Source organism: Pelobates fuscus, chromosome 5, assembly GCF_036172605.1.
Source record: "Pelobates fuscus isolate aPelFus1 chromosome 5, aPelFus1.pri, whole genome shotgun sequence".
NCBI lineage: Eukaryota > Metazoa > Chordata > Amphibia > Anura > Pelobatidae > Pelobates > Pelobates fuscus.
The window spans coordinates 109,628,157-109,649,452 of NC_086321.1; the positions used below are offsets into that span (position 1 = coordinate 109,628,157).

Below are 21,296 nucleotides of genomic sequence, written 5' to 3' on the forward strand. Positions count from 1 at the left end.
AAAATGTATATCTTTCAGATAATGGATATGAAAGAGCTTTGGTGGATGAAGGACATAATTGTTTAATATCTTTATCAACTTAACTCAACGCATATTGTAAGCTATTGAGGGACCACACACCAGAGATGAAAAAAAAAACAGTTTCAAGTTATAAACATTGAAAGTTTTGACCAATTAAGTATTACACTCTTTAAAAGCTGTGTAGGGATACTTTTAGTCACTAGTGTATCATCATTTTCCTTCCCTTTTTTTCAAGATATTGAAATTTATTAATTTTATTATCTTAAACGATTGCTTCATTAAAGACATGGAATATAAAAGGTTTCTTAAAATCCTATCATTAAAGTAATATGTAAAGGAACACCTAACAATTTTTATCTCAATTAAGCTTTTACGGGGCCTGGAGTCCCTGGGTGCTATCTTAAGTTACAGTGTTAAACCAGTTTGTGAACTATTTAACACAGGAGATCTGTCCCCGGGTGTCTGCAGTGCACCACATCTGTCTTCCACTGATTCTCTCACTCTGTTACTTGCCTCTCAATCCAATGCTTCTCTGCTACCTGAGTGACTGAGGGGTAGAGAAAGAAAGAAGTGTAACCAGTCCCAAGAGACATAAATGTGGTGCTTACCATTTGAATGGTTTAACACTGTCATGTAAGTTGGCACCAGAGGATTTGAAGCACCATAAGATGTTTCTTGAGATTTTAGTTTTTATGGGACCGGAGTGATATAATATTGCCTGAATTGTGACAAGATGTCCAGTGATCACTTGGCTGTGGGTAACATATATGTTTTTCTTTTGTTTTATGTTTTTAATTTATTATGGAGATGATTGTGAAGGAAAATTAGTGTGACGGTCATCAAACAGAATTACCACTGATTAAGAACCAAGTATATCTTAGGGGGGGAAGGAGATACTAAATGACTAGCTACTTAGAATATTGGTAATGGAAGGAGATACTAGCAGCTGGCTTCCCAAGAATTGGGACATGGAAAATAATGCAACAAATTGTTAAGGGTGACTTGTTCCATCCTTATTGGCATAAATGAAAGACCTAGAAGCAATAGCTTATAATTCCACAAACTGATAAACCTTACAAACCCTATTCCAACTGTACTGGGTTTGGGTGATTAAAGTTGGTGCGATGAGTATAGGATAGGAAAGGATATATTACAAGATTAAAGAAAGTTTATACTGAATTTTCTCATATAAAGCTGATGATATTGATGATTGAGGCTGTTTAATTACAGCTAAGATAGAAACACTGCAATGCCCATTACTTTGGAAAATATTTAAACAATTTAGCAAAATGCATGGTTTTTGATATTCTGTGTGTTTCAGACACCTCTGTGAATTTGTTATCGCTATAAATATTATTGCTACTTCACTATACATTTTTACCCTTGACACTTTTTGTAAGTGTTAGAAAAAAAGGAAAAATAACGTGTCAGGCTTCCAGTGACAATTTTGTACATACAAATTTAAAAGATAAATCCCATTTTTTTCCAAAAAATCATATTAGTGGAGAAATTAGTAACAAAAGATGTGAGACAAATATCGTTGTACTAAATGTTGCGGACTATATGGAGGAAGTATACAGACAGTTGAACGATGCCTCCACCTATGTTAAACTAAAGGCTGATCCTACTTCGGAAATAAGAAAGAAATATACATTATTATTAAGTAAGGGAATGGAAGATGGGATTCTCAATAAACATGAGTATAAATATTTAAATATATCGGTATGTTGTATACCAGTTCTTTACATCCTCCCAACAATCCATAAGGATAGTATCCGGGATTGGCTCCCTACTGAGTAGGTTATCTGAATATATAGATAGACAACTTCAGCCTTTGATGACATCACAACCGACTTACTTTAGGGATTCCACACAGTTATTAAAGATTTTACAGAGTATCAAATGGGAAGAAGACTCCCATTTGGTTACATATGACGTGTCTAGCTTATATACTATTATCTCACATGAGCTGGGCTGTGAAGCCATTAAATATTTTTTGACACAGAGCAATAAGTTTATTGAGAGTCAGATTAATTTCATTATAGACAGCATTCGCTTAATTCTCACCAACAATTTTTTTTTGGTTTGATGGTTCTTTTTTCCTACAGTTAGTCGGTACTGCGATGGGGACCAGATTAGCTCCTAGTTATGCCAACCTGTTCATGTCCCATTGGGAGGGTACTTTCCTTCCAGGATGGGACGACAGAGGAGCGGGTCTGGTCCTCTATTACAGGTACATCGACAATATTTTTTTCATATGGAAGGGGTCTAGAACCTCTCTGGATCTTTTGTTGGAAGGTCTTAATGATAATCATAGAAATATTGTTTTGACCAGCCAAATTAGCCAAACGTCGGTCCAGTTTTTGGACCTAGAGATTTATGTTTCTAATAATCATATTTCCACTAGAACTTTCTTCAAACCGGTGGACGTCAATGGGTACATTGACACCACGAGTTGTCATTACGATCCGTGGTTGCGCAATGTGCCCAAAAGCCAATTCAACCATATCTTTAAGAACTGTAGTGACACCAAGGAATATGAAGAACAGGCAGAACGACTTAAAAACTTTTTTTGTGGAAAAGAAATATGATCCGACCATTTTAGATAATCAGATCCAGAAGACTAAACAACTAAATAGAGAGTCCTTATTAGAATATAAAAATAGGCAAGCAACTAAACAGACCGAGGAACCCCTTTTGATTTTGGACTACAGTTGTGATGCCAATCATATAAAATCTATCATTCACAAGTATTGGCATATTTTGAGAACTGATGAAGGTCTTAATGACATCATCAGTGAAAAGCCAAAAATTGTATATAGGGGTACAAAGAACCTTCAAACCCTATTAGTCAAAAATCATATAAAAACTCATGTCGCTAACACTAATGCTTTCAGTCAAAAGCACGGTTTCTACCCATGTAAAATGTGCACAACATGTAAAAGAACAAAATTTAAAAAAGATACACATACCAAATGTATTTCCAATATATCAAAAAAGGAATATAAAATTAATTCTATCCTCACATGCCATTCTAGTAATGTGATATACCTGCCCTTGTGGATTACAGTATGTGGGAATGACTATGAGGACTTTAAAAACTCGCATACTGGAACACTTGGGCAGTATACAGAGGGGGTATGCTAAACACAGTGTCTCTGCACATTTTTCACAATGCCATAATAGTGACCCTTCATATGCCAGTTTTATTTCTATTGCCCAAAAGAAAAAGGATTGGAGGGGCGAAGATAATTTTAAAGAACTTTGCAAATTTGAAAGCAGGTGGATATTTGAGTTAAACACTCTATCCCCTAATGATTTAAATTTAGACTTTGAGCTGGCTCATTTTTTATAATTTTTCATAATTTTGTATGATTTTTGTATCCCTTTAAATATACATATTATGCATTTTGAGTACCAGCCCATTACATATATACATTTTTATACATTCTTTATATATTGTTATATTCTTATTTTTGTTTTCTTTGATCCACCAATCCTGTTTATATGGGCTGTATTTACATATTGTAAATTTTTATGATATATATATTTTAATATATTTGTATGACATTATGTATTATTCTTTTTCATGTTTCTTAATATTTCCCCTCCTGTAGAGGATCTACAGAGAAGATACATGCATGATTATTGTTATCTGTATACATAATTATGTTATTTTACATTATAAGTTACTTTTTATATATATGCAAATTATTTTTAAAAAATAATGCTTTGCAGCTATCTGTAGTGTAACCACTTTCACTTATCCACCCCCTCTTCTTACAAAGCAACTTCCTTATTTGTAGTATTTTATTTTAAGTAAATACTCAGCTCAGCCAATGAGAAATTAGTGTGAGATGAGCAGCTGACAACACTCTGCTCCATAGCCAATCACTGTTCTATTATATTTATCAATTTTTCCTTAACATGACTTTGGAATACTATACAGATAATAAGAGGAGAGTGATTGGTACTGTGAGGACAGAGTCAGGTCTAGAACTCTGCTCACTCTGATTGCTAACTTGCTGAACTACTTTGCTTACTTTCCAATCGAACAACATTGTGTAAAAAGGTAAGGTATGGCTAAGAGGTTGGAGTTATGCTCCAGAAAGCTGCAAAACATTTTTAAGCAAAACTAAAGAGATAATAAGAGAATCCCAGCCTGCATTTAAAACAAAAAACTATCAAAACCGATCACGCATTATTGTTTGCTGATTATTATTTCTTAATTGATACATAAGGAATAGTAGAGACTATGTTTCCTTATGTTTAACCTGCAAATTGACAAAAGTTGACAAAGGATTGCGCTTAAGTCAAGTGTCACTTCCTTTCTCAACTTTGTCATAGGCCGTCAAGCTCCTACTCACCTCCTTCCAGTCATATTGCATTATTACTTGACTGTGGTAGCACTGTCCTGAGATCATTAAACAGTAAGAGAGCTAGAGGGAGGGAGTGGAATTTGGTTATGCTGGTGCCCAGAGTATACCTTTAATGTAAGAACAGTGTATATAAATAAAATAAAACAATATCCACATGTCCATTAACTCATGCTGGGTGTTGTATTACAATGAAGTAGTGACTTAATACTTTACAACAAGGATGATTAGCATCTTAAAATATCCAAAAGGTTTGTGTTTGCTCATTTTACATATATTTAGTTGGTTAAAAACCCATGAGTGCCCTTTCTAATTGCATGGCATAAGAAGTCTCAGTTTGCTTCTCCAAACTGAAGTTTTGAATTTTTTTGAGTCTTGCATTATTTTTTTTAAATAAATGTACTGTACTGTTTAATAGCTTCGATCTAAATTCTAATTTAGTTGAATACATTTTTACCTGTTTATATGGGCTCCTGATTCTAAATATTGATTGAAAACTTCAGATGTTATCATAACTTTAACCAATCACATGCCTTTATTAAGGGTAAAATGGGTTAATGATTAGTAAGACACATAGGAATCAATACACATTATTACTAGTTACAATACAGACTGAAATTACTTCTAGTAAAGAAAATCAATTGTGCTGTTATATCTGATTTATCATGCTTATGTATTAGTGCCAATTATGACAGTGTGAACTCGGTAATTGACTCTCTGTTGATAGTCTGCTCAGCATAAGAAACACTGCTTATATTAAAAGCAATGTTTGACCTTGGTCAATTAACAGTGTCCTGATTACATCTAAAGCTTAATCATAATATATAAGTTCTGGAACATTGGTTATTAGTAGTCAAAGCTTTGCATACATAATTAATTTAATAAGCATATTTTTAGAACTGCTGTTTCAGCTACTCTCACACAATTTTTCTTTATTGAATAGGTCCATTTAATTTTAATCATCTGTTAAGCAGAGAAATAGCATCATTGTATACTGAACTCGAAATTAAAATAAATTAATAAAAGCTCCTGATTATGTTTCAACATAGAATATGTATTTAGACAATGGATATGACAGTGTAATAATTATTGTATATCAGCAATTTTTAAGGATGGAGTGAGAGAAGTTGATGATGATTATGATCATTTAGAAAAATGCCTTTTAACAGATTGTGTTCCCTCTTTGTTTCACATTAGTACCTTGAGATAACATGGAAACAAATACCAAATTTATATCTTATTGTGTTCACGTACTTTGATATCCTCTCAGAATCCTGTGTTTCTTTCACAGCAATGACTGACTCTATCAGTAATCAGGAGTATACAGAAATACAGGTTGCTGCAAACAGTAAGTCAATTGTTTTAAATACTTCAATGAGGTTGCTGCATGTTTATATAGTTTAACTTTAATGTTGTGAAGCAAGTATACAAGTTAGAACAGTGTGTCAAGAGGTAAAACTCCAACACGCAGAGTTTAGGATAGCAAAGAGCTAAATAAAGGAAATAAACATATTACTGGGCATTAGGATGGCCGGACTTAACGCTAGACAGAGAGAAAAGCATCGTTAAGATACAAGTCGAGATCAGGGTAACAGAGAGACAGTGAAAATTAAAATTAGGCAGAGTCAGGCAGACGTTAATCAGTTGAACAAGCAAACAGCACAGGAAAGGGTTAAAGAAACCCACTAGATGGTATTGGAAACAGAAACCACAATACAGCACTGCAGATAGGCCAGGAAAATTAAACACCTCTATGTTACATTTGACTAGTCTACTTCAGACCTGTGATACCAAACCATGTAAAAGTAGGGGTGCCAGAATGATGTTGATAAATGGGAGCCAGTAGTGACATTTGGCTCCCATTTCCCCTTTAAGAACGTGCTCGTCACACGAGCAGCATTCTTTACTATACTATTCGGGTGCTTGATGGCAGGACCGATCATAATAGTCGTTGTGCGTTGCCCGCTTGATAGTAGGAGTGTTCAAGACACACGTGACTTTCTTGGATGCCTAAGGGCCGGTTAAGTAACATTACAAAGTGGTTTGAAGCTGGACTGCCACAACACAATGCAATAGTGGGGTTAACACATTACTTTTCATATGAGAGGTGAGTTAAAAATGCTCTGACAGTCTAAATGTGCTGTCTTCGATGAAGAGCTCAAAACCAACCTGATCATCATCACCTTAAAATACACTCTGCTTATGATTTATGAGTAAGTCCTCCTGAGCAGTAAGGGGATTTGTTAGGATAGTTAAGAAAAACATTAAGAAAGGATATTGGGAAAAGCACAGGAATCAAAAACATGGAGAAAAGTGAGTGGATGAAAAGAAAGAGAAAAATGATTATAGATTATCATTATTTATAAATCCGCAGCACTATACAATGGGTGGACGAACAAATAAATAATTGTGTTGTGAAAAGAGTAGAGCGCTTAAGTTACGTATTAAAAAATCCCCAATTTGAGTGATAAAATACTGTAAGAATAAAGTGCTTAATATAAAGTGCTATGTGGTGCAAATTACCCAAATATTAAAATGCACCTGGAATAAAGTACAAACTGGTACAATTCATATAATACCTGCAAACAATGCGGTGTACCTTTAAAATGCAATCAAATTATGTGATACACACTGGAGTGTCAAACCGAAAGTATATAATTAATACTTCCTAATTTTTATTAAAATCCAAAATACCTCAAAGATAAAAAAACATACACATATCATCTAAATTAATGTAATAATATATGGATGCAAATAGAATGGTAGAATTTCCAACTCACAAACATTGAGCCTTTAAAAATGGCTCAGTTTTGACAGCCTGTGAAATCTTTAAATTCAAGGGACTACCTCCATTACTTCAGCAGGTTTTCCATATTGAAGATACATATAGACAAAACAGAAAACATGGAGACTAGATTAATATGACTTTAAGACCACAAACCAAAAGAAGGTAATACACTCACATTTAGGGTGTCCTTTTTCTGTAGGCTCTATTTTAAAAGTGGAAACCTATTATTGGAGTGGTGTTACCTTCCAAAGGTTAAAAAAACTATTCTAATGTAAAGAATATTCCAATTTAATTTGACAAAGCAAAATAAAAAACAAAGTAAAATACTGATCACAATAAATAGTAAAGCGGGCTTATCTGTTGTCCAAAACATGTTTCACCAGTTAAGGCCCCTCAGTCAGTAATGTCTTTTAACAGGTTGGGAGCAAGTTGGGAGCACGTAAGACCACTGAGAAGTGGATTGCAGTAGTCAAGGTAAAAGAGGATAGTGGCATGGACTATCACCTTAGTTGTCCCTGGTGTTACATAGGGATGGATGCATACTATGATTTTCAGATGGCAGGATATGGTGATAGACTGGACACAGGGGCGTACCTAGAGCATTTGGCACCCCACCAAACTCTAAAAAAAAACATCCAGAATTGTTTCAAATGTATTTAGCACTGAGTAGTGTTTGTGTGTTTGAATGTTAGCATATTTTTGTATGGGGTATGTGTGAGTGAATGGAATGTAGGGGTGTGTTTCTATGTATTGTTGGCGTTTGAATGCAAGCATGCATTTGTGTGCAGTGTGATTTTTTAATGCAGTGGTGTGGTTATAGATAATGGTGGGTTTTGTACTGTTGACATTGAAATGCAGGGGTGTATTTGTGTGAAGTGTTGGGGAGATTCTGAGATGAATGCACATATACACACTGACACACATGCAGATACACAGACATACACTGACACACATGCAGACAAAGTGGCGACTCTAGAAACAATATATGAGGGGGGGACATAAGATACCACAGTCACTTATGCAGTCACAGGCAGACAGTCACACATACAGTCACAGACAGTCACACACACAGTCACATAAAGTCACAGGCAGACAGTCACACATACAGTCACAGGCAGATAGTCACACACATACACACACTGTTACAGACAGTCACAGGCAGACAGTTACACATACAGTCAGAGTCACAGGCAGACAGTCACACACACACACACACACAGTCACACATACAGTCACAGGCAGATACACATACAGTCACAAATACAGTCACAGGCAGACAGTTACACACACACTTGTTCTCACTTACAGGAGGAGGAGTAGAGTCACTGAAGTGAGTCCCTTGTCTGTAGATGTTGGGGAATCAGGTACTCCTTTCTGCTTCCCCTCTGTGTGCAGCAGTAGCAGAAGCAGCAAGTGGAGGCCGTCTTTAGCCCCACTCCTTAGTGAATTAGGTTTATTTGAAAACCCATGCTTTCAAGACTGATGCCTTTTTGCACATTTGCTATGTGTGTGGGCTTCTGTATTATCCTGCTTGCTCATTAAGTTCCTCCATGTGCAGTTGTACTCAAAATTATTCAACCCCATTGAAAATCAGTTTTATTGTAAAAATGTATAGACTTTCGGCTGTTTGCAATGAACAAATCAAAGCAAAGCAATTGAAATAGCCCAACACAGCAAATGTTTCAGTATCCAAACATTAATTTTGGTATTTCATTCCTTTCATTCAAGTTTATGTCTGCAGTAACTATGTTTTTCCACTTGTGGCCTCCCTAGCATAGCATGATGACTATATCTGATATAAAAGACCACACCCAACTAAACCAAACTGCCTTTACATTGATTGAAGTTGTGGTTCTGGACGTGACATGACTTCTATTCCTGGGTCATACTGAGAAACCTGCTCAACTCCATATACCTTTGGGCCATCTTGATTTATTCAACCAACCTGCTTGTTTCCAGATTGCTCTTTTGTAAGACGCTTGGTAACAAATCCTGATTTTCAAATCCAACCTGCTTTATTTTATATTGGACTTTATTATTCGAGGGCGGCACCATTCCTGTGGAACTCACTTTCCTCCTCCGTTAGATGCTCACCCAGTCTCCACTCCTTCAAAAAATCATTAAAAAACCACTTCTTCATAAAAGCATATCAATTAAACTGGTAATAGCTCCCGACTGATTCCTCTCTGGCAACTGTCACTAGTCTTATACTATCCTTACCTTTTGTGTGACTTTACCCCACTTCCTCTAGCATGTAAGCTCATTGAGCAGGGCCCTCATCCCCTCTGTTCCTGTGTGTCCAACTTGTCTGGTTACAACTACATGTTTGTTCATCCACCCACTGTAAAGCGCTGCGGAATTTGTTGGCGCTATATAAATAATGAAATAATAATAATTATCTTTTTACCTTGTTTGCATACCAACATTACAACTACCAGAGTCAACTCAACCAACTTGCTTTATTCATACTGGACTTTACTCTTACTCTTGCTCTTGGACTTTACTGCTTTTGTTGCAAACCCCTCTTACTCCAACTGAATTCAACATAACATACCTGGATACTGACTATTCTATTTGCTACTATCCTGAATAACCCTGCTGCAATTATCTTATAACTGCATTACTGCCTCCAACTAAAAGACTCTGAATAACTAAATGTCTATTTTAACCTGAATTTATTATATCTCTTATTATATTATGTTTGCCAGTAACCTATAATTTCCCCTTTAAGTTTTCCCTCTCTTGATTTACCTGTTAATTGATAACCTACTTGGGGCATATTGCCTAAACTCTTAATTCTGTTCTTCCTCTAAACCTATAATTCCGCTTATAGGTTCTCCTTCTTCCTCCTAACCTATAATTCCGCTTATAGGTTCTCCTTCTTCCTCCTAACGTATTATTATGCTTATAGGTCCTCCTTCTTCCTCCTAACCTATATTTCCGCTTATAGGTCCTCCTTCTTCCTCTTAACCTATAATTCCGTTTATATGTTCTACTTCTATCTATTTCTGTAAAACCTCTTATTTACCTATAATGCCGTTTATAGGTTCTCCTTCTCACTATTCACTTATTTCTACCTATAATTCCATTTATAGGTTTTGCTTCTATCTACTTCTCTATAACCTGTCCATGGCTTATTGTCTAAACCCTTTATTTTATAACCTCATTACTACTTACCTGTAATTCCGTTTATAGGTACTACTTTGTCCCTTTTGTCTTTAATTCCTTTAAAGCTTGCTTCACTTATTATTATTTCAAGTTGTCTTACAATTTCAATAAAGAACATAAACGTAACCCTGGTATAAGTCTCTTAACTGACCTGATCAGAACCATGACAGAATGTTTCAAGTGGTTTCCCCAAATTCAACTGAAAATGCAACATATGACTTCCCCAGTAATTATCTTCTGGGACTACTGCCGCTTGGTGCCAATTCACAAGAAAGGAAGTAGGGAGGAGTCCGGAAACTACAGGCCAGTAAGAATTACTTCAGTAGTAGGGAAAGTAATGGAAGCCATGTAAAAGGATATGATTGTTAAACATCTAAAGTCACATGGATTTTAAGATCAAAGACAACATGGTTTTACCCATGCCAAACTAATCTTATTGAGTTTTTAACATTGGTTAGGTAGATTTCAGTAAGGCTTTTCACACTGTTGCACATAGAAGGCTTATCAATAAACTGTAATCTTTTAGATTGTATTTCAATATTGTTGAATGGGTTATGCAGTGGCTGAATGACATGAAACAGAGGGATGTAGTCAATGGAGTATATTTGAAGCAAGGTCTAGTTATCAGTGGGGTACCACAGGAATCTGTACTTGGACTCATTCTCTTCATTTATTTTTTATTAGTGATATTGCAGAAGGTCTTGATGGCAATGTATGTCTTTTTACTGGTGATACAAAGATTTGCAACAGGGTTGATGTTCCAGGAGGGATAAGCCAAATGACAAATGATTTAGGTAAACTAGAAAAATGGTCAGAGCTGTGGCAGCTGACATTTAATGTGGATAAGTGCAAGATAATGCATATTGGGGGTAAAAACCCCAATGACAAAGTATAGAATAATTGATAGAGTCCTAACCTCAACATCTGAGGAAAGGGATTTAGGGGTAATTATTTCAGATGACTTAAAGGTAGGCAGACAATGCAAGATATTAGCAGTTGAAAGAGGGAAGTGCTCATGCTTTTGTACAGAGCACTGGTGAGACCTCACTTGGAGTATTGTACACAGTACTGGAGAAAGATATTGATACTTTGGAGAAGGTTCAGAGAAGGGCTATTAAACTGGTTCTTAAAGGATCAGGAGGAAAGACGAGTCAGGGGGAAATATGATAGAAACATTTAAATTCACAAAGGGAATCAACACCGTACGAAGGAGAGAATATTTCAAAGAAGAGAAACTATCACAACAACAGGACATAGTCTTAAATTTGAGGAGCAAAGGTTTAAAAATAATTTCAGAAAGTATTGCTTTACTGATAGGGTAGTGGATGCATGGAATAGCCTTTCAGCTGAAGTGGTAGAGGTTAACACAGTGTGAGAGTTTAAGCATGCATGGGATAGGCAATGTAATAATAAGGCTAAACTGGCTATAAGAAAATGCCAGGGGCTAATGAAAGTATTTAGAAAATTGCACAGATGGGCCAAATGTTTCCTATGTGTCACATTCAAGGTTTCGATATTTCTATGGCCCTAGTTAGCTGTTTATGAAGCAAAACTACCTAACAAAGTTAACTATTTTTTTTTTTTTTTAATTCTTTATTTTATTTGTACGTGAATTGACATTGAGCATGCAGAGCCACGACAGCCGCTGCAAGCAGTTTCACAATATCACATAACGTGGCAGGTTAAACAGTACAGTTTTTTTTTTTTTTTCCATCATGAAAATAACAAGCTAAAATACAATTATGGTAAACATGCTAGGCTACTTATGTATATAGTAAAGTTAATCTTGCTTAATGTTGCAGTAAGGTATAGTTCTTAGTAGACCTATGCGTCAGTGGGATTGTAAAAGCAAGTGCAAATGTGAAGTTCAAACTGACATGACATAAAATGATACGGTTGGTTACACATTTAGCTAAGTCAAATATGTATATAACATGAGGTAACATAATGTAATGTAATGTACCAACAGGCACAGTGTGGCATACTATGTTATCGTCAGCATTGGGCATCTAAACAGGCTAGTAAGTCCTACATTGGTAATTATACCATTGATGGCATTACAGTATGTTTAATTATGTTATCCATAAGGTGATAATGATTCGCCTAAGATCAGGGTAAGGCATAAAGACTCCCCCTATGAAGTAGAGAGGATAAAGTAAGACACAAATTAATGTAAGCAGAGGTCGCCTGTGCGATGTACGGCAGAACAGAGCAGTAGTCGCCAATAGTTTGTAGAACATTGCAGGTCTTGGCAGACCGTGCTCCATACTTTTACCAAGTAGACAACAGAAAAATTAACAGGTTAACGTAAACTTAAACTACAGTCTAAAAAATATGCAGACTGCCGGGTCTAATGTGCTGAAAACAGTGTTAGAGGTGCTGACACTGAGAGAGCATAAGCTGTAACGGGGTTTACGAGGGCCGAGTTTATCGTATCAGTTCCGCGGGACGGCGTCACTGGTGCCCTGGGGTGGGTGAGTTCGTTAAGTGTCCGAGGGGGGTGTGAGCCGATCACATCGACAGGTTCGTTGTATAGACTTGGTTGGTGTGAGGCCGCACTATCCCCACCTGCGACTCTGCGAACATAAACTCAGTGGGGGGGTGTAAGCCATTAGGTTAGTCCGCTGTACAATATGGCAGCATGTGTCAGTCTCTGTAAATGAAGACCCTCACGGTATGGTAAAGTCCCCAAAAAACTCACGTAGATCTTCAGGTTGTGGCAGAGACGCTGGATGTGCCGGCTTGTTGTCTGGGAACAAATTCAACGCTGCTAGCATTTTCCCAGCTTGGAGGGTTCGGGCGTCTCCCCTTGGGTGCTGGCTGGGGTAGTATGGTCTGTGGAAGGCCGAGCTTCCCCAGAATCGTCGGTGCCTCCTGCATGCTGTGCAGTTTGTGCGTGTCGTTGCCCTTCGATACCAACAGGGTGTGAGCTGAGCCCCAGCGGTATGCAATATGCTGCTCCCTTAGGAGTGATGTAAGCTGTTGCAGGGATCTTCTCCAGGCCAACGTTGCCCCCGAAAGGTCCGCATAGAATAATAGGGTCATGCCCTCAAAGGAGTATGTCGGCTGGGCCCTGGCCGCTGTCAGGACTGCGGTTCTGTCTCTCTGGGCTTGAAATTGCAGGATGACGTCCCGGGTGGCCGATTCTGGAGCCTTAGCTGGTTTTGGGATGCGGAACATTTCGTCCAGCATCGTCGTTTTAGCATGCTTTGGAGGGAGCATTACCGTGAGGAGCCGCCTCACGAAGTGAGGTAGTTCAGAGTCCGTTATAGTTTCGGCAATACCTCTGATCTTGAGGTGTTTCAGCCGACGCTTGTCCTCCATCTCAGCCAGCCGCAGGTCTTGCTGCTTAGATAAGTTCCTCAGCTCCTGAACCTCCTGCTGTAATTCTTTGAGTTGTGTGTCTTGGGTTTGCGTGGTACGCTCCACATCCCCGAGTCGTCCATTGAGGCCAGTCAGGGCGTCCCGAATCGAGGCCACATCCTCCGATATTTTTTTATGGTGGTCCGCCATTAAGGCTCCGATGGCCTCCATGCTCACCGGCGTAAGGGCAGCGGCAGGGGTTGTAGGTTGTTGTCGGGTCGGTGGCGACTTAAGGGCGGCCTGTATAAGCTCCCCTTCCGCATCATCCGATGAGTCACTATAGAAGTCCGTACAACCCCCATGGAGGGACGCCATGTTGGCGGTAGAGGCTTCTTGGGCCCTGCGCCACAGCTCACCAATGTGTGTGCCCGGGTTGGTTTTTTCAGGCTTCAATTTCTTCGTTTTACGCCCCATATCGTTAAGAGGAGTAGCTGAGGCTATTTGGGTCGGGTTTGGCCCGATTTGTAAAGGTTTTTTGTGGTTTTTCACCGTTGTCTGGCCCGGAGCTCAGTAATCCTGCGACCTTCTGCTCACAAAGTTAACTATTTTTATTTGAATACATATTGTAATTTTTTGCTTGCTGTGTGCTTGTCTGATTTATTGTCTTTCATTTCAGAAGTAATTTGAGAGTAAGTCAGTTAAAATCCTACTGACTATTTTTTTTGATCCAAAGCAAAAGGACTTAAGATATTTAAGACTTAAGCAAATGTGATTTACATAGACACATTTAATTTTATTTATGTATTTATTACAGTAAGAACACTCAAGACAAGGAATGTGTACAGGGATTTATAAAGACACAAACAAATGCTATTCTGGGGCAAGATGCTAAAGAGTGGTCCCTATAAAAAAACAGTAGCACATATCTCAATATTTGGCGCTTTACTTGAAAATGGTACATGTTTTGCCTTGGTAAATCCCATCTTTATTGTCTAATGAGATTGTGAGACCAAACTTTATTTATGTATAGAACTTTGTGATTTGTTCTGTTTCCATAACCAAGCAGTACATACAGTGTTAATTTAAAATGCATAAACATTATTGATAAGAACATAAATAAATGTTTACACATAAAAGGGATACACCCTTTCATTTAACAATATGGCTAAACTAGACAATAGAATAAACAAAAGGAAGGTTGTTTTCCAAGTCAGTAGTCCATTGTTTTTAATCCTCCATAGTTTCTTTTATTTTCTTTTACATGGTTTGTATAGCAAAGCCCAGAAAATTATATAAATGTATTTACTTGTGAAGCTCTGTACAGCACTGCTGAAGAAAATGCAGAGCATTATATATGCATGAGGCATCATACAAGAGTAAATTTGTGTAGTGGTAATGAATATATTTTTTACATATCACCTTATTCAGCTCAGCATGTGTTGCAATAGTATTTAAAAGGGTGAAAGAACAAAGAGCTATCACTTTGCCATGCAGAGATGTTTACAACTCAAATACTAGTCTCCAAGTATAAGACATTTCTCAAACCTCAATGTCCTACATGAGAAATTACCCACACACCCACGCACCCCTTCAACCTCTTCTTTTACCCCACTCCTTTTTTTAACATTCTTCTCCTTTGTCAACTCCAGTCCATTTATTTTAGCCTCACACTAAATGATATACAGCTCCCTCCATGTTCTCTACAGAACATAATGTTTTAATGTTTCTGGATGCTAAATTTCATTTGCATTCCTTCTTTCTCCAGATTCATACTTACACCTTGACTTCCCTCAGCAGCCTTGTCCAAAATTTGACTACCAAAGCTTCTTAATCTATGTACAAATAAAATAGATATTTTCAAAGAAAAATAGATGTTCACTTCCGAGTGATTTTTTTTTTTTTACAGAGGCAGGATGTATTTGTGAAAAGCCTGGTATACTCTTTTTCCGACCTAAGTTAATATGACATAATAGAGTTTTAAAAGCATAGTATATGAACCAGAGACTAAACCTGTAAAGTATGGTATTCAAGGTAAAATTATCATGTAGGTCAATTTGGCTGACCTTGGAAACTAACTCAAATGCTTGTGAAAGCAAAGTACAGGTCAGTGAAATAGTCATTAAATTGCTCAACATAGGGAAGCCCAATTGCAATACTGTTTTACCAGCATCTTTAGAGCTTAGTTCTGACATGCAGGCAACTCAAATGGCACAAATACCCTTTGAGATTTAGCTTACAGAGCAGCCATATACATTTGGAAAACATACTCTTAAATCTGGGCAAGGAAAATGTTGACAGCATTATGTAACATATTTTAACATAAAAATGAAGACTGTAATAAGAATGAAACAAATCAAGAAAGAACAAGGCAATACAAAAAAAACAACTTATTTTATTTTGATTGCCAAATTATTTAAGGCAGGTATAAAAATGAAAGCATTCAATATACATTTTACATAAAATAAACTAGATTACAGCATAAAACAAGTAACCAGGCAATGGCATTTAAGTTTCTCTTCTAAAACAGGATAATTGTAAACATTAAAAAAGACTGCAGGACTATTCAAGTAATAGAACAATCACAGATGTCTTCTGGTATGCAGGTCATTGGGTTATTGGCCATTCAAGATTAAAAGAGACACATTATTCACAGATGTTCATTATTTACTTTTTTTTTTGTTTTCTTTTTTTTTCCATTTATACATTATGTACAAAAGTATTATTGTATGGTGCTGGCAACCCTTTGTCTTCCATATGTATATTTTCACAATACACTATTACAATAAAACAATTATTACAGTAACATTTACACTGATGTATCTTAAATGGGAGCCACCATATAGACATCTACATTGTACCAAAGTGTCGTCACGACAGCCTGCCTCTTTTAGAGTCTATGGCCAATATGATTAGATTTTTTTAGTATTTCAGGCACATGGATACATAACATTATATACACGTTCGGGAAAATAAGAAAACAGCCATTTGTAGTAAACACTTTCCAACATGACAAATACACTTTCAATTTACCGCTTGGTTTGCAAATTAGCAGCAGACCCCCCTATGGGTGTGCGAGCCTGGTTACCGATACAAAAAAAAACAAAAAAAAGTAAAGAATATATATATATATATATATATTTATTAATATATATTTGTGTGCATGTAAATATACAATACAAACATACTGATGCGTACATACATATACCTACAGATATATATGCTGTACTTGCACACAGACGTCTAATTACAGGAACATGTTACTCTGTTATAAAATCTGCAATTTACAAAAATGAAATGACTTTTTGCCTGCCATTTAGGCATTAAAGATAAACACCATGGAACTGATGTCTGTAATAAAGCACTCTCCCATGTGATCCAGTCACATGACTTAATGTACATTTTCTATGTATTCATTCCCTAGAAGAGAGAGAGAAAAAAAAACTTGTAATTTTTTTTTTTTTATTTATTCATCATGAAAATATATTGTTGACATTCAAAAGCCTGGAGTCGGAGTAGTGTGTCAGTGTATAAAATGTTCTGTTCAAGTTGTGGACAGCTTTATTTGTGCTTCACAAAGCCTCTATTGATGGGCACATAATTCTCATTGTGTCTCTAATTACTGAGTGTACATCTGTAGCCTGGAAATAGCATTCCCCACTATTCTCATGGGTTCTGTTTACTCAATGCGTATTACAGAAAGGGTTTCACGTTCTATATATTTCCCACCATAGCTACTGTATCTGCAGTATAAACCTGTCAAAGCTAGCTTTGAAGCCAACAAAAAGCTACATAATTAAATACCAAGAAATGTTTGCATTCTATAGTATTTTCAAACAACCAGGCTGATTAAACATTTACTATATAAAAATGCTACAAAGCTATAAAAAGGTGAAAATTATGAGCATCTTATAAAATGCTTTAATCTACCCATAATCATTTTAATGAACATTGCAGAAGATTAAGCATTTATTGATAAAAATCTAAACATTATGCTACATTTATTGAGTTGTTTAAGAATCTATAAAATAATCAAGTTGAAACTCAGTAATATACATTATTCACAAGTACACCAGGGAACTTTTAAGCATCACTATTTTCTTTCATAAAATATATATAAAATAAGAAAATATTGCACAACAAATATCCATTGTTAATTTTATGCTTCTTGTTATTCAAAGTAAATGCAGGACTTTGCTTTTCATTATGAAGCAACTTGTGATGAATATATGAAACACAAAAATGGAATTGATCAATTTGTCTCTGTTTGAATCAACACAGCTACTGCCACTTGACTCAGCTTACTGAAACTTAAAATATTCACACAAAAAGAAAGAAAATCTAAAATGACAATTTGAACTCTCATTTGCATTTCTACATTAAGTCTACAGATTGAAAACATTCATCAGCATCGTGCTGGAAACTATACAAGAGACAATGGGTTGAAGTGGATATTTTTGTGGGATTTTTTTAGTAGTTTTTGCTTTTAATTTGTTACCATGTGGTAAAGTTTTTTTTTCTTTTATTGTACATCACTTGATTGTTGTACAAAGTGGCAATACTGAAAAGTTCCATTATTCATAGATTTGTAAAAGTGATTTTATTTAATATACAATGTTATTTTACACTCTGTTTACCTTCTTTGTGTAGGAAACATACCGGAGGAAGATGCCTGAGCAGCCACCTGCTGAGTGGCAACAAGGGTAGCAGATGTCAACCCTAAAGGAAAAGCCCCATGTGAGTACATTCCATTGAATGCAGTACACATGCATCACAAACTGTACTCCCTTAACTATCCAAAAAAAAAAAAAAAAAAAAAAGCAAACATAGGGAATTGTGAAGGTGTAAAGGGGCTGACCGTGGGAATATATTAAAATAATCTTACTACAATGTTTTTAAATGGGAGTGAAAATGTGCATATCATTATCAAAGTGTGGGCATATAATTTAAGCATAGATAGAAAAGGACTCAACCATGGACCTAATTGCAATAAGTTCCAAAATTAGTATTTTAACCATCCTGGTTTTAAATTCATACCACTATGAAACTTACTATTTTACTGTATCTTTTTTTTTTTTTTTTTTTACTTTTTTATACCTCTTCTAAGGGGAATTTGAAAAGACATGTATGCTAAATGAGATAAACCCACTATATTTTTGAATATGCTTTTGAATAGCTCAGTTGGTCAGTGCTTAGAGGAAATATATTTTGATCAATCTGAGGTCCATTAGAGTACACAATGGAGTTTGTAAATATTCATGGATATTTATTGACTAACAATTCTGTGAAGACTGAGTTCATAGGGGGGAAGGAGCTATTTCTCATTTCTAGCATGTTTTTTTTTTTTAAATAAAAAAATTAAGGAAACATTAATACATTTAAAATAAGGACTAAAAAACTGAAAAAATCCTTTCCTATTCTCCAAAAATCAGTGGTGCAATAAATTGCAGTAAATGAATACCAACCTTGAAATGGGTCATATTGCCCAGGAATTAATGGATAGCCCATTCCAACATGTGTATGGTGATGAGTATGAAGATGCCGCTGCCCAAAAGGTGAATGCCGATCCCTCTCCCTTTCAGTTTCTCGTTCTCGCTCCGTTGTGGCTTTTTCAGCCAGCTAAAAGAATCCCAAAAATAAGCATAATTTGCTATCAGAATTATTGGGGTTTGTTAAAGTTATTCTTAGATATACATTAGAGACAGGTATGGCATAACAGTTATTAAAACCAACAGCATATGAGAAAAAAACAAAAACATATAATATATTGACTTTGCAATATTAACAGGCAGGCTTGGCTGTGTTCTAGCATCCAAAGGCAGATGATATTATCATGATATTTATGTATTGGTGGATATAAATTCCATCTGGGGTTACGAGATGGATTTTGTATTTGCTCATTTTGGTGACATCCATGACTACATGGGAGAACTGAACAATTAATTTTGTAAAATAGATATTAATCACATTCCAGACCTATGTTTGTGAAACAGGTGTGACCCACTTTATGTAAAAATCAGTGACGCAGAGCTCTATGTACTGGAATTGTTTCAAATCAAATTGCCAATACCAGGGAAACTTAAAGTTATACTAACTTACAGCAGGGGACTTGGTGCGGTATTGATTAGCATGCTGCTGGAGCAAGTCTAATGCTTTTGATTCTGGTACTGATTTGGAGTTAATGCTGGGACTTGTGCTGGCTTTCTCAGTTTCATCTCGTCCTGATACTTTCCCATATACTGAGTAGTGAGGGTAGCCTGGAGAAAGATAAGCCCCTAGGGAAAAAAATATAAAATCAAAATTACAACTGGTCCTCTACCATGCTTACAATGAGGTGGTGAAGCAATTAGCATGATACATATAGCTGTACATTTACAGCAAACATCATAAAAACATGAATATCTATGAAAGACATCTAATATCACATTTTGCCTCAGATCTTAATCAGTCAATTGCTCTTGTTAGCATCAATAAAGAAAGGAGATAAAAACTAGCCATTTTCTACAACAAACAGGATATTAAAAACTATAATTATTTATTACACATAATATATTAAAATATGATAAATCCATCCTAGAGTGTCCCATTCCAATTCAAGTACATTTACACGACATTTATTATGTATGCAGTACTGCAATGTCCATATCAAACACTAATGATGGTTTCTAAATGTTCCTTCTGATTCATAGGTCCTGTGAACTTACCAACTTATCAGTTTGCTACCTACTTAGAATACATTCTGGAGCTAATTTAAGACATATGGTTACAACTTTGGTATATGTTACTTGTGTTTAACAACAGTAGATTAAATAAAGGCTTGTTAAAAAGTTTCACTTTTTGATCTTTCTTAATGTAGCTAGAGATCTTTAAAGATAATATATTCACATACAACTTTGATGAAATGCAACTTTTATCACAACACTAAAATTGTGCAAATTAGTTGCAGAAGTCTATTACTTGGGGGTTTGCCTGTTTGACTTGAATAACGGTGACCAAAACATAAAAACACAATTTATACATCTGATAATATACAGTAAAACCTGATATTTATTTATGTTTCTACACACCTGGATAACTATGCATTAAAACAGGAGACACTGCTCGATATGCTGGATGGTTTGGATCGTACATCTGGGTATATGGATAGGCATGCAAATATTGAATATACGACTGATGTTGACTCATTGGAGAGGACACTGCAACTCTAGCATTTCTGGAGTCTTTCCAATTTACAGGAGTTTTTCGGTCTTCATTCTTGTTTTTGCCCTCTTCTATTAATTGAGAATCTGGGCGTTTCACCTCTTTGCTCTCTTCTTTCATAATAGGTAATGCAACTGGCTGAACACTCTCTTTATTGGGTGTTTTTCTCAGGTTATCCTCTTTTATCTTTTTTTCTCTGTCCATTTCCTCTGATTTCTGCTGCTCGAGGTACTTTGATTGGTATATGTAATGATGCCATGATCTCGAGTCAGAGTCCTGAAGGAAAGAGAGACCATTAGTTTTAATTTGCATTTACTTTAAAGTGTCTCTACAGCTCAGCAGGAAACAGCACACACAAACTACTACAGCAATTTATGATTATCATTAATAATACAATTAACAAGCACCTGAAAGCAGCACACACAAGTTTATCATGACAAATG

General features: G+C 36.1%; 1 protein-coding gene across 6 annotated transcripts in view; it reads right to left on the reverse strand.

The window, feature by feature from the left end:
* Positions 1 to 16,032: 16,032 nt before the first annotated feature.
* ZNF608 (zinc finger protein 608) overlaps positions 16,033 to 21,296 on the reverse strand; it is a 71,066-nt gene continuing 65,802 nt past the window's right edge. For 3 of the 6 annotated variants that reach the window (XM_063454139.1, XM_063454138.1, XM_063454137.1), the window contains exons 6-10: positions 20,721 to 21,129; positions 19,753 to 19,928; positions 19,119 to 19,272; positions 18,291 to 18,372; positions 16,033 to 17,073 (exon numbers count right to left, since the gene is read on the reverse strand). In XM_063454139.1, coding sequence (XP_063310209.1) covers positions 17,067 to 17,073; positions 18,291 to 18,372; positions 19,119 to 19,272; positions 19,753 to 19,928; positions 20,721 to 21,129 — 828 coding nt within the window. In that variant the 3' untranslated portion in view covers positions 16,033 to 17,066. Of the gene's footprint in view, positions 17,074 to 18,286; positions 18,373 to 19,118; positions 19,273 to 19,752; positions 19,929 to 20,720; positions 21,130 to 21,296 lie in introns of those variants that run through there. The other 3 variants (XM_063454140.1, XM_063454142.1, XM_063454141.1) reach the window with 3 other exon arrangements.